The sequence below is a fragment of the Anopheles ziemanni genome, chromosome 2 (genome assembly GCF_943734765.1).
Source record: "Anopheles ziemanni chromosome 2, idAnoZiCoDA_A2_x.2, whole genome shotgun sequence".
NCBI classification, from domain to species: domain Eukaryota; kingdom Metazoa; phylum Arthropoda; class Insecta; order Diptera; family Culicidae; genus Anopheles; species Anopheles ziemanni.
The window spans coordinates 12,992,314-13,006,359 of NC_080705.1; the positions used below are offsets into that span (position 1 = coordinate 12,992,314).

The 14,046-nt window shown below is 47.5% G+C and overlaps 1 protein-coding gene across 1 annotated transcript in view; it reads left to right on the forward strand.

Moving 5' to 3' along the window:
- The window catches only part of LOC131294864 (neurogenic protein mastermind), a 75,022-nt gene extending 61,447 nt beyond the window's left edge, over positions 1-13,575 (forward strand). Inside the window, exons 4-16 of the mRNA XM_058322916.1 lie at positions 678-1,085; positions 1,164-1,452; positions 1,528-3,116; positions 4,389-4,598; positions 5,340-5,429; positions 5,891-6,737; positions 7,106-7,699; positions 7,789-7,917; positions 8,109-8,473; positions 8,576-8,846; positions 9,346-9,495; positions 11,263-11,781; positions 13,358-13,575. Coding sequence (XP_058178899.1) covers positions 678-1,085; positions 1,164-1,452; positions 1,528-3,116; positions 4,389-4,598; positions 5,340-5,429; positions 5,891-6,737; positions 7,106-7,699; positions 7,789-7,917; positions 8,109-8,473; positions 8,576-8,846; positions 9,346-9,495; positions 11,263-11,781; positions 13,358-13,386 — 5,490 coding nt within the window. The 3' untranslated portion in view covers positions 13,387-13,575. The remainder of the gene's footprint in view (positions 1-677; positions 1,086-1,163; positions 1,453-1,527; positions 3,117-4,388; positions 4,599-5,339; positions 5,430-5,890; positions 6,738-7,105; positions 7,700-7,788; positions 7,918-8,108; positions 8,474-8,575; positions 8,847-9,345; positions 9,496-11,262; positions 11,782-13,357) is intronic.
- Positions 13,576-14,046: the final 471 nt, after the last annotated feature.

A 14,046-nucleotide genomic window follows, 5' to 3' on the forward strand; every position in this document is an offset into this window, starting at 1 on the left:
TCCTACGCCAACGAGTAAACCAGCGCAGTCACGTCCTTTCCCGCGTTCGATTGTCATTGCTCTGATCAAATATGCCATCTTCGTCGATCGGGAACATCGAGCGGAACCGAGTTCGCCTTGGAACAGTATGATCTTCACGGCTGTTTACGATGGATCCCCATGGATGGAAGAGCTGGGGATGCACACACCTACCCTACCATCGGTTTGAACTCGAAGCCGAAACGCATCCACGAAACGGAATAGGGATCCACCGGAATAGGGAGGTGCTTATTTTTAGCATTCGAACCTGTTCTTTCCACCAGCCCAGCCATTTTGCACGGTCGGGGTTTCTTTCTTTTTCCCGTCCCGGTAATGTTTTGCATCGGGTTCGATTTGTTTCATTTGACGGTACATTTTCGTTTCGTTTCCGCAAATAGGATTGCCTATTGTCAGAACAATGATGGTGCGGCTTCTTCGTTTGCATTGCGGCACTTTGAAGCACTGTGGCGCAGGTTCTAGCAAATTTGTTTACGTTGTTTTTAGGATGAACTTAAAGATTCTGAAAATGACCACTACCAAAACGTTTTTCTCTTTTCTTTTCGATGAGTTGAGCCTTGGTCCCAAAGTTGTCAACATTAGGATTATAAAAAAAAAAGGCTTAATCAAGTGTTATAATATCTATTTCGTCTCATTTCCAGTTTCGTCATATGATAGAGCAGGGCAACCCGAATCTAACTGGTTCGAGGTGCTCCAAATGCTCGCCGGATTGTTCCGCTTCCTGCAAACTGCACCCGGTGCAACAGGGGGAGGTATCGTCCACTGAACCGCCACTACCGGAGCCGTCGGTGAACGGCCACTCGCCGGAAAAGTCGGCCTACTTCGAGGCAGTGCAGCACTACATCTCGAACGTCGGCTGGGCCCTGCTCGAGATCAACTCGGAGGGTGTGATCGAATGTGCCACGGAGAACGTCCGCGACGTACTGCACTACTCGCGCACGGAGCTCCACGGACAGTCTATCTATTCGTACCTGCATACTGGTGATCATTCAAAGCTGAGTCCTATTTTAAATAAGAATTCGATTGAGCTAAACTGGGATCAAAATGAGGTAAGTTAGATGAGTGGCGCGCGTGTGTGTGTGTGGCCAAAGGAGTAACATATTTCATCTTCCACTACTTTTCCCCAGATGTTCTATCAGACGCCAAAGCGTACCATTCGGACAAAGATTCGTTGGCTACTAAGGGCGCCGGAAAGTGCGAACGAAACGATCGAGCAGAAGCAGCAGCGGTTGGAGAAGTACAAGGATCTGCTCATTATCTCCGCGCCGGTAAAGGATGATACGGAGGAATCGTCCTCGGTGCTCTGTCTAATTACACTACCCGAGGACGAACAGGCAACCATCGAAACGACCACAATGCCACAAACCCTCGACGAGCAGCTAACACTGAAGCTGGACATTAATGGTAACATAATAAGTAGGTATCAAAAGCACCTGAAATACGGCTTTCCTTTGATAAAAAAAAAAATTGACCACTTCTTTTCTGTTTTAGATTATGACGCATCGACGCTAAGGAAACAGTTTGCAGGAAATCTAACCAAAGAGACTATACGGTCAATATACGACCTCTGTCACATCCAAGACCGTACGCGGCTAATCGAGCACATCGGTAGCGTCCGGTCGGCGAACGGGACGCCTCTCGAGCTGACGTACCGGTTGCGCTTCGGCAGCCCGGACGTGTACGTGCACGTGAAGAGCCAGTCGAAGCTGTTCCGTTGCACCAAGCCGAACGAGACGGACTTTATTATGGCCGTCTGCACCGTGCTGACGGAGAACGAGATTGCTATGCTTTCGGTGGACAGTGGCGCGGCCGGTGGCAGTTTGGCGATGGGTGGCGGCAGTAACATTAATAGCAACAATAACACCAGCGGGAGCAACAACAGTAGTAACAGCAATCCTACCTCGTCCTCGTCGCTGGGCCTGCTGATGCCAAGCACGAGCTGCTCGGTGGCGACCGGTGGCCTCAACAACGGGGGCAACGACGTCGTCGCCCGCCATATGGCTCAAATCACGCAGGGAGTCAGCAATATGGGTGGACCACTGATGTCCAGTGTACTGAATGGCGGTGGAAATGGAGGACAAGGTGCTGGATCCGGGCATGCACCATCGGGCATGCTTGGAGCGGGCCCGGGAGGAGGGGGAGGAAATATAGCTGGTCCAAACATGGCGGGACCAGGTGGTATGATGGGCGGTAACAACACCCCTGGCACACCGGGTCTCGGCGGAGGGAACGGGGTCGGCGGCATGGGTAGTGGAATGAGTGGCAGTTCGACGCTCGCCTCGATTGTATCCCCCCGGAGCAACATGAACTCGTCCTCGGTCGTCTGTGGCCCGTCGTCTGACGGCTTCTTTTCGGCCGAGTTTGAACTCGAGTTTCCACATTCCACGTTCGAGATGGAGCAGGTCGGTGTCAGCTGGGATTCGCGACCGGATTCGCGGGCCAGTGTTACGCCGGTCAGCACCCCAAGGCCACCGTCCGTCAGTGCCTACAGCCCGGCGGCCGCACCCATGTGTGCCTCGCCGATGACGCCGTACTATTCGGGGAACACGATGGGCGGCATGCCGTCGCCCTCGAACAACATCGGCAGCAATGGTAGTGGCGTGGGCGGGGGAGGCGGACTGATAAATCCAACCATGTCCATCGGTAGCAACAACAACAACAACAATAACAACAACAATACCAACAACAACAACCACAACAACCCGGGGTCAAACTTCGGAGGCAATGCGTTTCAGTTTTCGTTCGAAGACAACAAGGACAAGCTGCAGGATCTGCAATCCCAGCAGCAGCAGCAGCAACAACACCACCCACACATGTCCCCAATGCAGCATCATTCACCGATGCCACCTCAACAGCAGCAGCAGCAGCAGCAGCAACAAATGGTGCAACGACAGCAGCAACAACAACAGCACCTGCATCAGCAACACCAACAGCAACAGCAACCTCAGCCACCATCGAATTCGCATGACTCCGAGCGATTACGGAACCTGCTTACAACCAAGCGACCTCACTCAAATGCCTCATCCTCGTCCGGCCTGGATCTGGATCACGACCATCGGAACCAGAATCGAATTCTAAAGGTACGTAGGCTTTGTGTGTGTGTTTTGTTCGCTTAAAATTAGCCTTATTTTGCTGCCAAAAACCGTGTGTAACTCTCCTCGGTTGCTCAAGCCTATAACAAACCTTTGTGGCGCTGGTTTTTGTAGCTTAGTTTGCTCATTAGAAAGTAGAATATTAAACAAAACACTTTAGCAGAAGAGCGTAGCAAACCCCTCAACGCACAGAATACAAAAACACAACACGGATGCAGGAATGGAATGGATGCAGTGGTATCTCTACGGTGTTTAGTTTGGATGTGTCCTCAAAAAATGTTCCTCCACCTTTCTGTATGTGCACTGCATCATCGCTCGCTTTTCTCTCTTGTGATATCAATTGCATACAAACATCATACAGTAATTGCCACATATCTTTGCCTCTAATCCACTCATAATTGAAATAGCTCATCCACTTTTGGTGGCAACGACTGTTAGGCTTCAAGCAAATTATACGATAGAATGCTTATTCCTATATTACTAACATGACATAACTTGACATAAGCTATGACATAACTTATTACAGCATAACAGATTCATTCCTTACATGTACTTGTAGCCTAATATAGCTCTATTGTATAAGAACATTATGGTACGAAAAGTGCTTCAATCAGCACGAGAAGATGTGCGAAATCATCATGCCCGATAAAGTTATCCTTAAGTATGCGTAAAATAATGTGTTGAGTTATGTATGGGTTTTATTTAACTAAACATATTATCTCTCGTCTCATTTAATGCAAGTCTCTTCTATGGAAGCTTTCTTTTCCATTTTAAAAATTCGCCAGCATGCGGCCAACCTTTATGGCAGACAGTAGTTCTTGTCACAATTTATAAAGTTCGTGTTATGTATTCTTGTTTAAAAATGCTAAACCATCGGGTTTTTGAAGTTTTAACAAAAAATTGTTTTATTTGGTTTTTTACATCACAAACATAAATGTAGTATAACAACATCATCTGAAACACATATTATAAACATTAGAAAAATACCAGAGCGACACATTTTCCACTCTGGTAAAACCCTTTAAAGGTTTGAATAAACTGTAAAACTCACCGCACACCATCGTTTCGTTTCGGAGGCTGCAAGATGCACAAGTTTACTATTCCAACTCTTCCATTAACTTTAGTTCTTACCTATCCCTCTAGCTACCTCTGCTACTCTGCTCCTTCACTCACGTCGCTGTATCGTCTTTATCTCATTCTCTTTTATTCTCCCTTTTCTCTTTTCTCTACTTGTGTATCTTTGTTGGTTTCCTTTCGTAGGGTTTGCTAAATTCGGAGGAAGAGAAGGATAGTCATGGCAATAAATTAAGTACCGCATCTCTTTCACAACGTATACCTCAGTCTGTTAGAACCCAAGCGCAGGGTAATGGTAGTGTTGTTGGTGGTGGTGGTGGTTTTGGCGGGCTGGGGGTAACGCTCCGTCCGGGGAATGAGACTAGTAAATCCGGTAGCAATAATATGCTGTTACAGGTACGAACACCTTCCTCTTACTACTATCAACCTTTCTTTTTTTTCGAACTGGATGTTTCACACTATAGTTTCGTAGTTTCGTTGTTCACTGTATAACTACGCTTGGTCGATATTCTTTCCCCATTTTTTTTTATTTCCATTCTCTTCCACACAATGAAAATGCACTGTTTTCACAAATGGTTTGCATTATGATGAACTTGAGAGTAGGCAGTCTCAAACACCCTTGTCCATTCGACAACTGTAGATGCAGCAGCAATTACATTTATTTATTGAGCACCATATTGGCTCCACTTGAGTGCTATACATATATTGTTTTCCCATCGGGTAGCATCCTTCTACCATGCCATGTGTTGTTTTTTAGTTTCATTTCATCCCATTAAAAACGTTCATCACTTCTCTAACCGCGCCCCCACATGTTGCCACTACCTTAAAACCACATCGCCGCAGCATCGCGCTGGCTAACCACTTTCATTAACCACTCGAACTCTGTTCGGACTTTTGGTTTCCATCGCACTACTTGAATCTTGTTTTGCCACTAAGGCTCCGTCTTTTGTTAACACACCTCTAACCCCATGGTTGCCCAGGTGGAAGTCAAAAAGGGGGATCGTGGGTCACCTCAGGGTAAGAACCACGACCATTAGTAGTGCTGCAACATTAACGCCAAACCAAAACTCCATGAAGAACACCTTGTACTCATGTGTTGAACGTTTTTCACACTCCAACCCATCCACATTTTTCCAGCTGCTCAACGACAAAAGCGACGATGACGATAGCGACATCCGCAACCGGCAAGGTTCGAGCGAGCTTCTTAAGCAGCTGCAGAAGGTGAAAGTAAGTTTCGGCGAAACCAAACACACACCACACCACACCAGCATGTATAACAACCTCCCGCAGCAACAACAACCGCATCCGAGGGCAAAGCGGGGCGCGAAACGTATCCTTCCTGGATCCAGTGTAGTTGATACCAGCAATGGGGAACCATGTCTTGCAACCTTTCCGTGGGATTTTTGCCTTTCGATGTATAGTGCGAAATTGTTTTATACCGATTTGTTGTGTGACTAATTGAATAATATGATCTAAAGCATTTGGAATTAAGATTTCCACTTGCTGCAATAGGAATGTTAAGTCCCTCCTCCATCCGTTGCTAATGCCAAACAACAGCTAACTTTAATATGTGACGTTAAAGTGTAAAATGTTAAAAAAAATATTTCACCTTTCCTTTTTTTTACGATGATTTTTCCATGTAAACTCTAACGTGTTATCTTCTGTCGTATTACTTTCTCCTTGCGCAGGATGAGCCAAAGGAGCACAATCCGGCGCCCCTCAACAACGAAGAGCTGATGCAGCTCCTGCGAGTGCAGAGCAATGACCGGAAGCGACCGTCAACCGAACCGGATGAAGGTTCCGCAGTTAAACGCTCGGACACGCGACCGTCGAAGTTGCGCGAGAAGAATAAGATGCTCGCGTCACTGCTGGCCAACCCGGCCAAAGCGCCGATGCCGATGCAAACGCCCATGCCGTTCAATCGCATCATCCCGGACATCCCGAACTCCGGCGTGGCCCGCCAGCTGGCGAACGTGTCGAGCTCGACCGCGCCACCAAACCAAACACTCAACAACAATAATCTGACGACGAGCAACAATAATCTAAAACAAGTACAACAGATGACCCAAATGCGCCTCCAACAGCAGCAGCAGCAGCAGCAGATGCGCAAATCAGCGATGCCTTCTCAATCACAACAGCCTCCAACATCCTCCGAACTCATCTACCTCAACCAGCAGCAGCAACAGCAGCAGCAGCACCACCATCAGCACCAGCAACACTCGCATCATCCGCAGCATCAGCATCACCCACAGCAGCAGCAGCATCATCCGCAGCATCATTCGCAACAGCAGCAGCATTCGATGATGCAGCAGCAAATGTTGGCCGCCCAACGGCAGCAGCAGAACTTCTCGCCGGCGATACAGGACGCCGGCATCGGTTCGGCCGGGGGTGGTGGTGGTGCTTTCGCTACATCGACACCCGCTACCTCGACGCAGCTCGCCTCCGAGTGGGACCCGGAGCTCAATGAAATACTTAATCATGTGATCGAAATTGCGCCGGATGATTTTGCCGAAAGCGAACTCAACAGTATCTTAGGCGAGTATCTTTTGCGACTGTCATCGGAAATGGGTGGGAGGGGGTGATTTTATTTGGCAATAATGCGCCAGAAAAATTGATATTCTTCACAGCAAGATTACAGGGTTTCAATCAATATAATGGAACATTTCAATGGTTTAAGGGAAAATTTCAAACGCACAGGGGATGTTTTCGATCGGCAGAGAGAACATTACAATCTCATAGGGGAATAAGTCAGATAGCTAAGGAAAAAGTGAAAACCCTTTGCACTCATTTAAAACCGGGCTTCAAATATTTTACCATCCATTGGAACATTATTTACCAACAAAAACAGGTCAACAGTTGTAGCATCATTTAACGGACGAATTTTACTATCTCTTAAATTGTAGGCTTAAATCCAATAGAATCGTCCACATCCTCCGTTGCACCATCGCAGTCCAGCCAGCCCGACATTCACGAAAAGCTCGCGATCAACGCGATCCAGAAGTCGCTTATGCAGTATGAGAACGTAAGCTCTCCAATGCAGCAGCCTCAATCGCAGCCACAGTTTAGTGGCAGTCCACCGGCGTACCCGCTACACGCGGCCATGGCAGGCGGTGCCGCCGGTGCTGGTAGTGGCTCCACGCCCGGTGGAAACAGCATGGGCCAAAGTGGTGGTGGTACGGGTAGTACAGTTGTTGGTGGAGGAGTGGGCGGCACTGGACCAGCCGGTAGCTCCGGCAACATGCAGCAGCAACCCTCACCGGCCGGACCGAATCAAAACTTTACACCCCCGCCCGTGTACACGCAGCGCATGCGGTTACCATCCGGGCCGCTCGGAACCGGTGGCAACGCAGGCGTACCGCCGAACGTACTTGCACTGCAAAAGCTGCAGCACCAGAACCGAGAACGTATCCTGCAGGAGCAGCAGCGAGCGCGGCTTCTTCAGCAACAGCAAAAGCAGCAGATGGTCGTGAATCCGTCGGCGAACTCTGATCTCGGTCGTAAGTGTTCATCGATTTGCTCCGACCCCAGTTCCAGTGGCTCGGATGGTAAAAAATTATTTTATTTTATAATTATACTGTTTTTTTAGCCCCAAACGTCACGCTGACGAGAGCAAATAATGTGCCCGACTCACAACTCAGTCCCGGATTTTCACCCAACCTGATGCAGCAACAGCTGAGTCCAAGCCAACGGACGCAGCTTAGTCCGCAACAGACAGGTAAGTTTGGTGCAAGAGAAGCGTACATATTTATTTTAAAATCATAAATTTAGTGCGACGCCTCTTCTTGCAAAAAGTACACAAACAGAAATAATTTCAACGAGGGCAATAAATATAATATTCATAATATACAATAATGCGGACAATTGTCAGTATGTTTTAACATTACAATGCGTCCCTTTTGATTCCAGGATTCCAAGGAAATCCGTTCAACAACAACCCAGGTCATCGACTATCTCCTCAGCTGCAGCAAATGGTGTCCGGTTTCGGTAACGCCGGCGGAAACGTTAATCAGCAGCTCTCTCCACGCCAACCACCGTTCGGCAGTGGTGCCATGGGGGCCGGTGTCGGTGGCCAACCGGGCAATCAGCCTCCGAACGTTGTAGCCCCGGGCCAATCACCTCAACAGCAGCAACAGCAGCAACAACAGCAACAGCAACAGCAACAGCAGCAGCAACAACAACAGCAGCAAGCACAGCAGCAGCAATGGCAGCAGAATGCAAACGCGAGGCTCTCCATTCAGCAGCAAAACCCGATGCTCAATGCTCAGCTTTCGGTAGGTGTAAGTGAACCGGAATGCACATTAATCGTTCACAATCGAACAGCACAACTAATCGATCGTTCGTTCATCTTCCTTGTCATCGAAACATTGTAGCAGTCCGTGGGCGGATTCAATCCGGCGGCAAATCGGCAGTTCGTGGGTCCACCGCAGCGGCAGCGCAATACGCTTAACAGTCCCGGAACGCCCCGGCAGCAGAACACCTTCGGTGGCACGATGGTCGACGGGGGTGGTTTCCCCGGTCCACCCAGCCCGTCGCCGGTCGTCGGCGTGTCGGCGCCGAACTTTGCCAACACCGTCTTTGCCAACCAGCAGATGAGGCTCCAGCGGCAGGGCAGTGTTCCACCGCAAGCTACCCAGCACTTGCCAGGTAGGTGTTACGCAGCGATAAGATCGGCCCACCGAATGTGATCGGATCGGTGGACAATTGATCGTCCATGCGAAGATAGTCGGGGGTAACTGTGTTTCGAACTTTCTTTTCTATTGATTTTGACTTTTCAATAAGACACCTCCAAACAAACCCCCGTAATTGGAAATAGGTTCACATTAGAACAGAAAATTTGTCCAATAATGGTCCCTTTGTTCTAATTGCTCCACTGTTTCTACTGTTTTAGTCATCGACCGTATCTCGCAGTGTGATTGTCGACTGTGATGACTTTCAAGAGATATTCGTGTATGATAAATAGAACCCCTTACAGAAGCGCGTTAAGAAAACCAATCGTTTTTTTTTTCATTTTCTACGGATGACTCTAAAAGAGTTAGAGTAGGGTGAAATTTTCACCCCTTAGCATAGACAAACAAAATCGAACGAACGAACGAACGAACGATATCAGAGAGAACAAGAACATTGCTAAAGCTCCTATACGTGCCGTTTTTCGCAGGATCGCCCCGTTCCGCGTACGGTGGACATGGGCCCGGTCCGGACGCCACCGGTTACGGTATGATGTTCGGCAATGCGGCAGCAATGCAGCAGCACACGGCGGGCTCACCAGGCGATTTCTTCAATCGCGGTCATACTGGTAAGAGACGCAGAACAAAAAAAAAGCGCGCGCGTGCAATAGATACCCACCCCCCCTTCATCGCACAATCATCCCACAGCCACCAACGCACACCCATGGACATACGCACGCACTTGCCCGATTGAAAGCAATCCCTGACGAGGCGGGACCTTTTCCGCTAAATCATAATCTTTTTCTCATTCCGTCGGGAACCGCACAAATTAAATACGCACCTTAATCAGCGCATCATAAAGATTGTTTTATTCCTGCGCCCTGAAACATTCTTCATTCAAATCATTGTAAAACCACACTTAGAGAATCGAACCTGCTGCCGTGCTATCATCTATAGTTTATTGACAGAACAAAATCACCCATGATATCCTTTTTCGCGCACGCCTTCTGATCATTACACACCATAGTTGGCCATGAGTGTGCGTGCGGGTGTGCGGGTGTGTGCGTGTGTAATTGTGTGTAAGTAGTGTGACTTGTGATTGCACCTGGTCCGTGGGAGTCCAAACACACCCCCTCCACGTGCGCTTTCTGATGTGTGGGATGTGTGGTGTGTCTTAACAGCATCTATCTTATTGTTAATCCATGTTCTCGGCTGTACGCCGCGCTCTCCTGCCCTCTGTGTGCTCATCATGTAATTCACCCTTTCCCTGCCCCACCCCTCGCACCCATTTCGCAACTTCATACTGTTGTGTGTTACTCCATGCTCATTTCCCGTTCTTGTTCTCTGTTGTCCGTTTCATCGCTTCATGTGCTGTATCCAACTATCTGTTCTTCTCTCATGTTATACATTCTCACAACAATTGTACCCGGCTACAGGCTTACTGTGTTGTGTCCGTTCGGTCCGGATCAAGTTCTGTCTCTGTTTGTGTTATGTGTGGTCGGGTTTACCTCATTTCTGGCAATGGGAGAGGAAAAGGGAACCGATCGGTTTGGGGATGGTTTAAAAAAATACCATGTGTTCGTCTTATCCCTTTGTGCAACTTGTCCCATGGGAACCACTGCTATCATTTGTAAAATATATGTTAATATAGTTGTATATAACTTCCTTGTTACTAACAAAAAAGTGTCGCTTGGTTGGAGGGATTTTTCATATAACAATTAAGGAAAGAAAAGCAATAACATAAAAGAAATGTATATTGTTACGAATTAAAAATGTTAGTAAATTATGTTAGTGGTTCTTCAAAACACCGTTTTGGAAATATGTTTGGCTCAAAATTACTCCAGTTTGGCTACTTTGTATATTCCGATCGATACGTCCGTTATGTCCATTCTGTTATCATAACTACCATTATAACCTCAACCACCACCACCACCACCACCACCACCACCTCCATCCGAATTGTGCCACGTTGTATAAATACCACGTCGTTGTCGTTAATGTAACACTTGTCTCCGTCCTCCACCACTCCGTAATTCTTACTTTGTCACTCTATATCTATTGATTACTTGTGTACGGTTTACTATTTCCATCCACATCACCATGCACCTCCATTTGTTGGGATTTCGTTGGTAACCACTGGCCCAATGTTCCGTTGTACAAAGTGTCCCCGACAAGTGTAACTTTTTGTTTCTCGTTGAGGAGGAGTACTGTTACTGTGCTCCCTCCCCTCCATGCTGTACAAATGTGTGTTCTTTGTGAGCGTCCAAAAAGGCTTTGGTGGGCTGTGGTGCATCCCAGCAAAATTGAACGCTTTTGAAACTGTATAAAGAAAGGGCTCAATGAGGATGGCGAGAAACAAGACACCGCTGCTCAATAAAAGCATTTCACATTCGCAGGTCTCAACGGTGGTATTATCGGTGGTGGAAATGGTATTGGTGGCGGCGGCGGCGGCGGCGGCAATGGTGGTCTCAGCAATGGTCAAGGGCTGAACCAGTCGGAACTGGTGCGGCAGGAACTGCGTGCGATCGTCAGTGGCCGTGCGCAACGGCCCCCGTCGCACGGTACCGCCAGCATGGGACTGTCGCCCCTCGGGGCCCTCTCCCTGGGGTCCGCCAGCGAAGGCGGTGCAGGTGGTGGTGGTACGGGTGGTGGCGGCGGTGGTGGTGGAGTCGGTCTCAGTTGTTCCACGATTGGGAGCAGCAACGGTGGGACGATATCCAGCGCCTCGACTATGCTCGGTAGCATCGGTGGACCTGGTCGGGGTGGTAGTGGTGTTGGTGGTGGTGGAGGAAGGTCCTCGGCAGCGGACCCCGGTGCGCCCGGGATGCTGGGACTCGGTGGTAGTAGTGGTGGTAATAGTTCCTCGGCTGATCTCGATCCATCGATGCTGTTCAATTTCCATCTCAATCAGAAAGGTTAGTGCTCCTCCAAAAAAAATGGCCCGGTGTGCGCGGCTTAAGGAGGGAATCATTCGCGCCCGGAAACGGTCGCTATGTTTTGCACAGACAAACAAAAATCGGTGCTGTTCAGTGAAAGTAGCTATCGTTGGGTTTGAGATATCGTGGAAGATAAATTCCTTATTTTTAAGTCGGAAGAAAAAGCAACTAAACAAACAATAATTTTGTATTGCGCCTGAAAGCGGCTTCAATATTGTACTGCTTCTAGAAGATAAATTGAATTTTATAAATTTCACGTTGATAACTATTTGTTATATGAACAATTATTTATCTTAAACATTTGCGTACGAAGTCTTAAATTACTTAATTCAAAAACTATTTTAAAAATGATTACTTCATAGTATTATGAGGGATTTGATAGATGTTTTTACAAAGTTGCAACTTTCCCTATGATAATGGTATGTTATCATATTGGTTTAATTGTAATATCTAACTGCCATAGACACGAAACAGTTTATTTTAGCTTTCTTTTTGCACAATTTCTAATATTTGAATGTGCTTTAATTACTGATGTGTTTTGTTTTCCCAATTATTGGTCCACTATCAAATTTATACAATCACAAAGAGAAAAACGTGGGGTTAAATGATTCACCCATCAAATGCTCCATCACGTCGGATGCCAACAACGGCAACGGGAGTGAGGATGATAATGATGAGGTCGGTAACCGAACGTTGGCCAACGATGCGCAGTCAAATCGGTACGACGCGAAGTCGTTACCGTCGACCGCGGACGAAACCTTTGAATCGTGCCCGGTTCTGGTGGTGGTAAGCAAAAGTAGTGCAGTCCATTGACTCGTTTTGACACACTTAGCGACGTAAAGCGAATATATTTCCGCAATCAATCTGCACTGCACACATTCCACCTCCATGGACCATGGATCCGCCACGGTGCTGCATCACAAGGCACTGAGTTTTTATCCTTTCACAAAACAATCCACATCTGTAGCTTCATACCCAGAATGGCACGAAGTTTGACTTAACTGTTGCAATGATTGATTTATTTCAATGTTGGGCGAAGGAGAGACCAATCTCTAACGGGAGGGGATTATTTTACAAGAGCATTCGCACTGTTTCGGAAAAGAAGGTATGGATCGGGTTTTTCCGACAAATGTAAATTAACAAGAACGCCCAAAATTAGTCTACAATCGTATCGGAGCTTGTTTTTGTACGTGCATCGATCCATCGGAACTTTTGTACAGCATTGAATAGTTGCGCTTGAATAGTTTTCATCAGAGGTTGTTGGTTGTTTATGTCCTTATCAGGTGCTACCCGTTGCTAACTCACACACAACTCATGCCTTATGAGATCCATTGTCAACCACTACGAACATCTTCATTATCACGCCGGCATTGTAAAGCAATTTGTAACGCATAGCATTTACCTAGGGCATGTACATGAACCAAATGCAACAATAATGTCGCAATTGTTAACAAATATTTGTTTCTTTTTCTTTCTTTTTCTTTGCTTTCTTGACATCCGTTTCTACCGCCCGCCCTGCCTCTCTCCGTGTATCGCTGGACGTACCTGGAAGTAGAATTTTTCGGAGGAAATACGAGTCGGTGACCCGAGAAATTCATCCCTTCTTCTGCAAAAACTTCTGTCGGACTGAAGTGATCGCGGCCCGGGAGCCCGCGCCGACTCCGGTGTGAAGCCATAGCTGCCACCGGCAGCTATCGGTATCCCGAGGCCGATAACAACACCTCTGGCTGCAGCGAGACACAAACAAACAATGAAGTGGTGCATGAGACACGGTTACCGTTTAAGCACTAGCCAACCAACACACCATCTAGCCTCCTCTCGGGTCCGAGAGGACCGTGCCCTTCCGCCAACGGGGAAGGAGCTTGAGAGAGGCGCGCACACGCTGCAAGATGGACAGTCTTAGGAGAAGGCGATACATATAAATATAGAAAAGAGAACATGATTGGCGAACGATAGAGAATACCAAGCAAGTGTACTGAAGAGGCTCTTCCCAGGGCAGGGGAGAAGAAAGGGATTCCCACGGAGTACAGAGGTGTTGTTGCAACAAGGTAAAAGGCACAATTCCTCTTTCTTCCTTTCCCTCACTCCCCGAACTCCGGGAGGGCAAACTAACAAATGATACAACCGATTTGTGATTTGATGTTGAAAACAAAGTAAAATTAAACTGTCGTGTATAGGACAAAGATTTAAAGAAAAAGAAAAGCTAGGATGAATTATAGAGAGAGAGAGAGAACAAAAACCTAA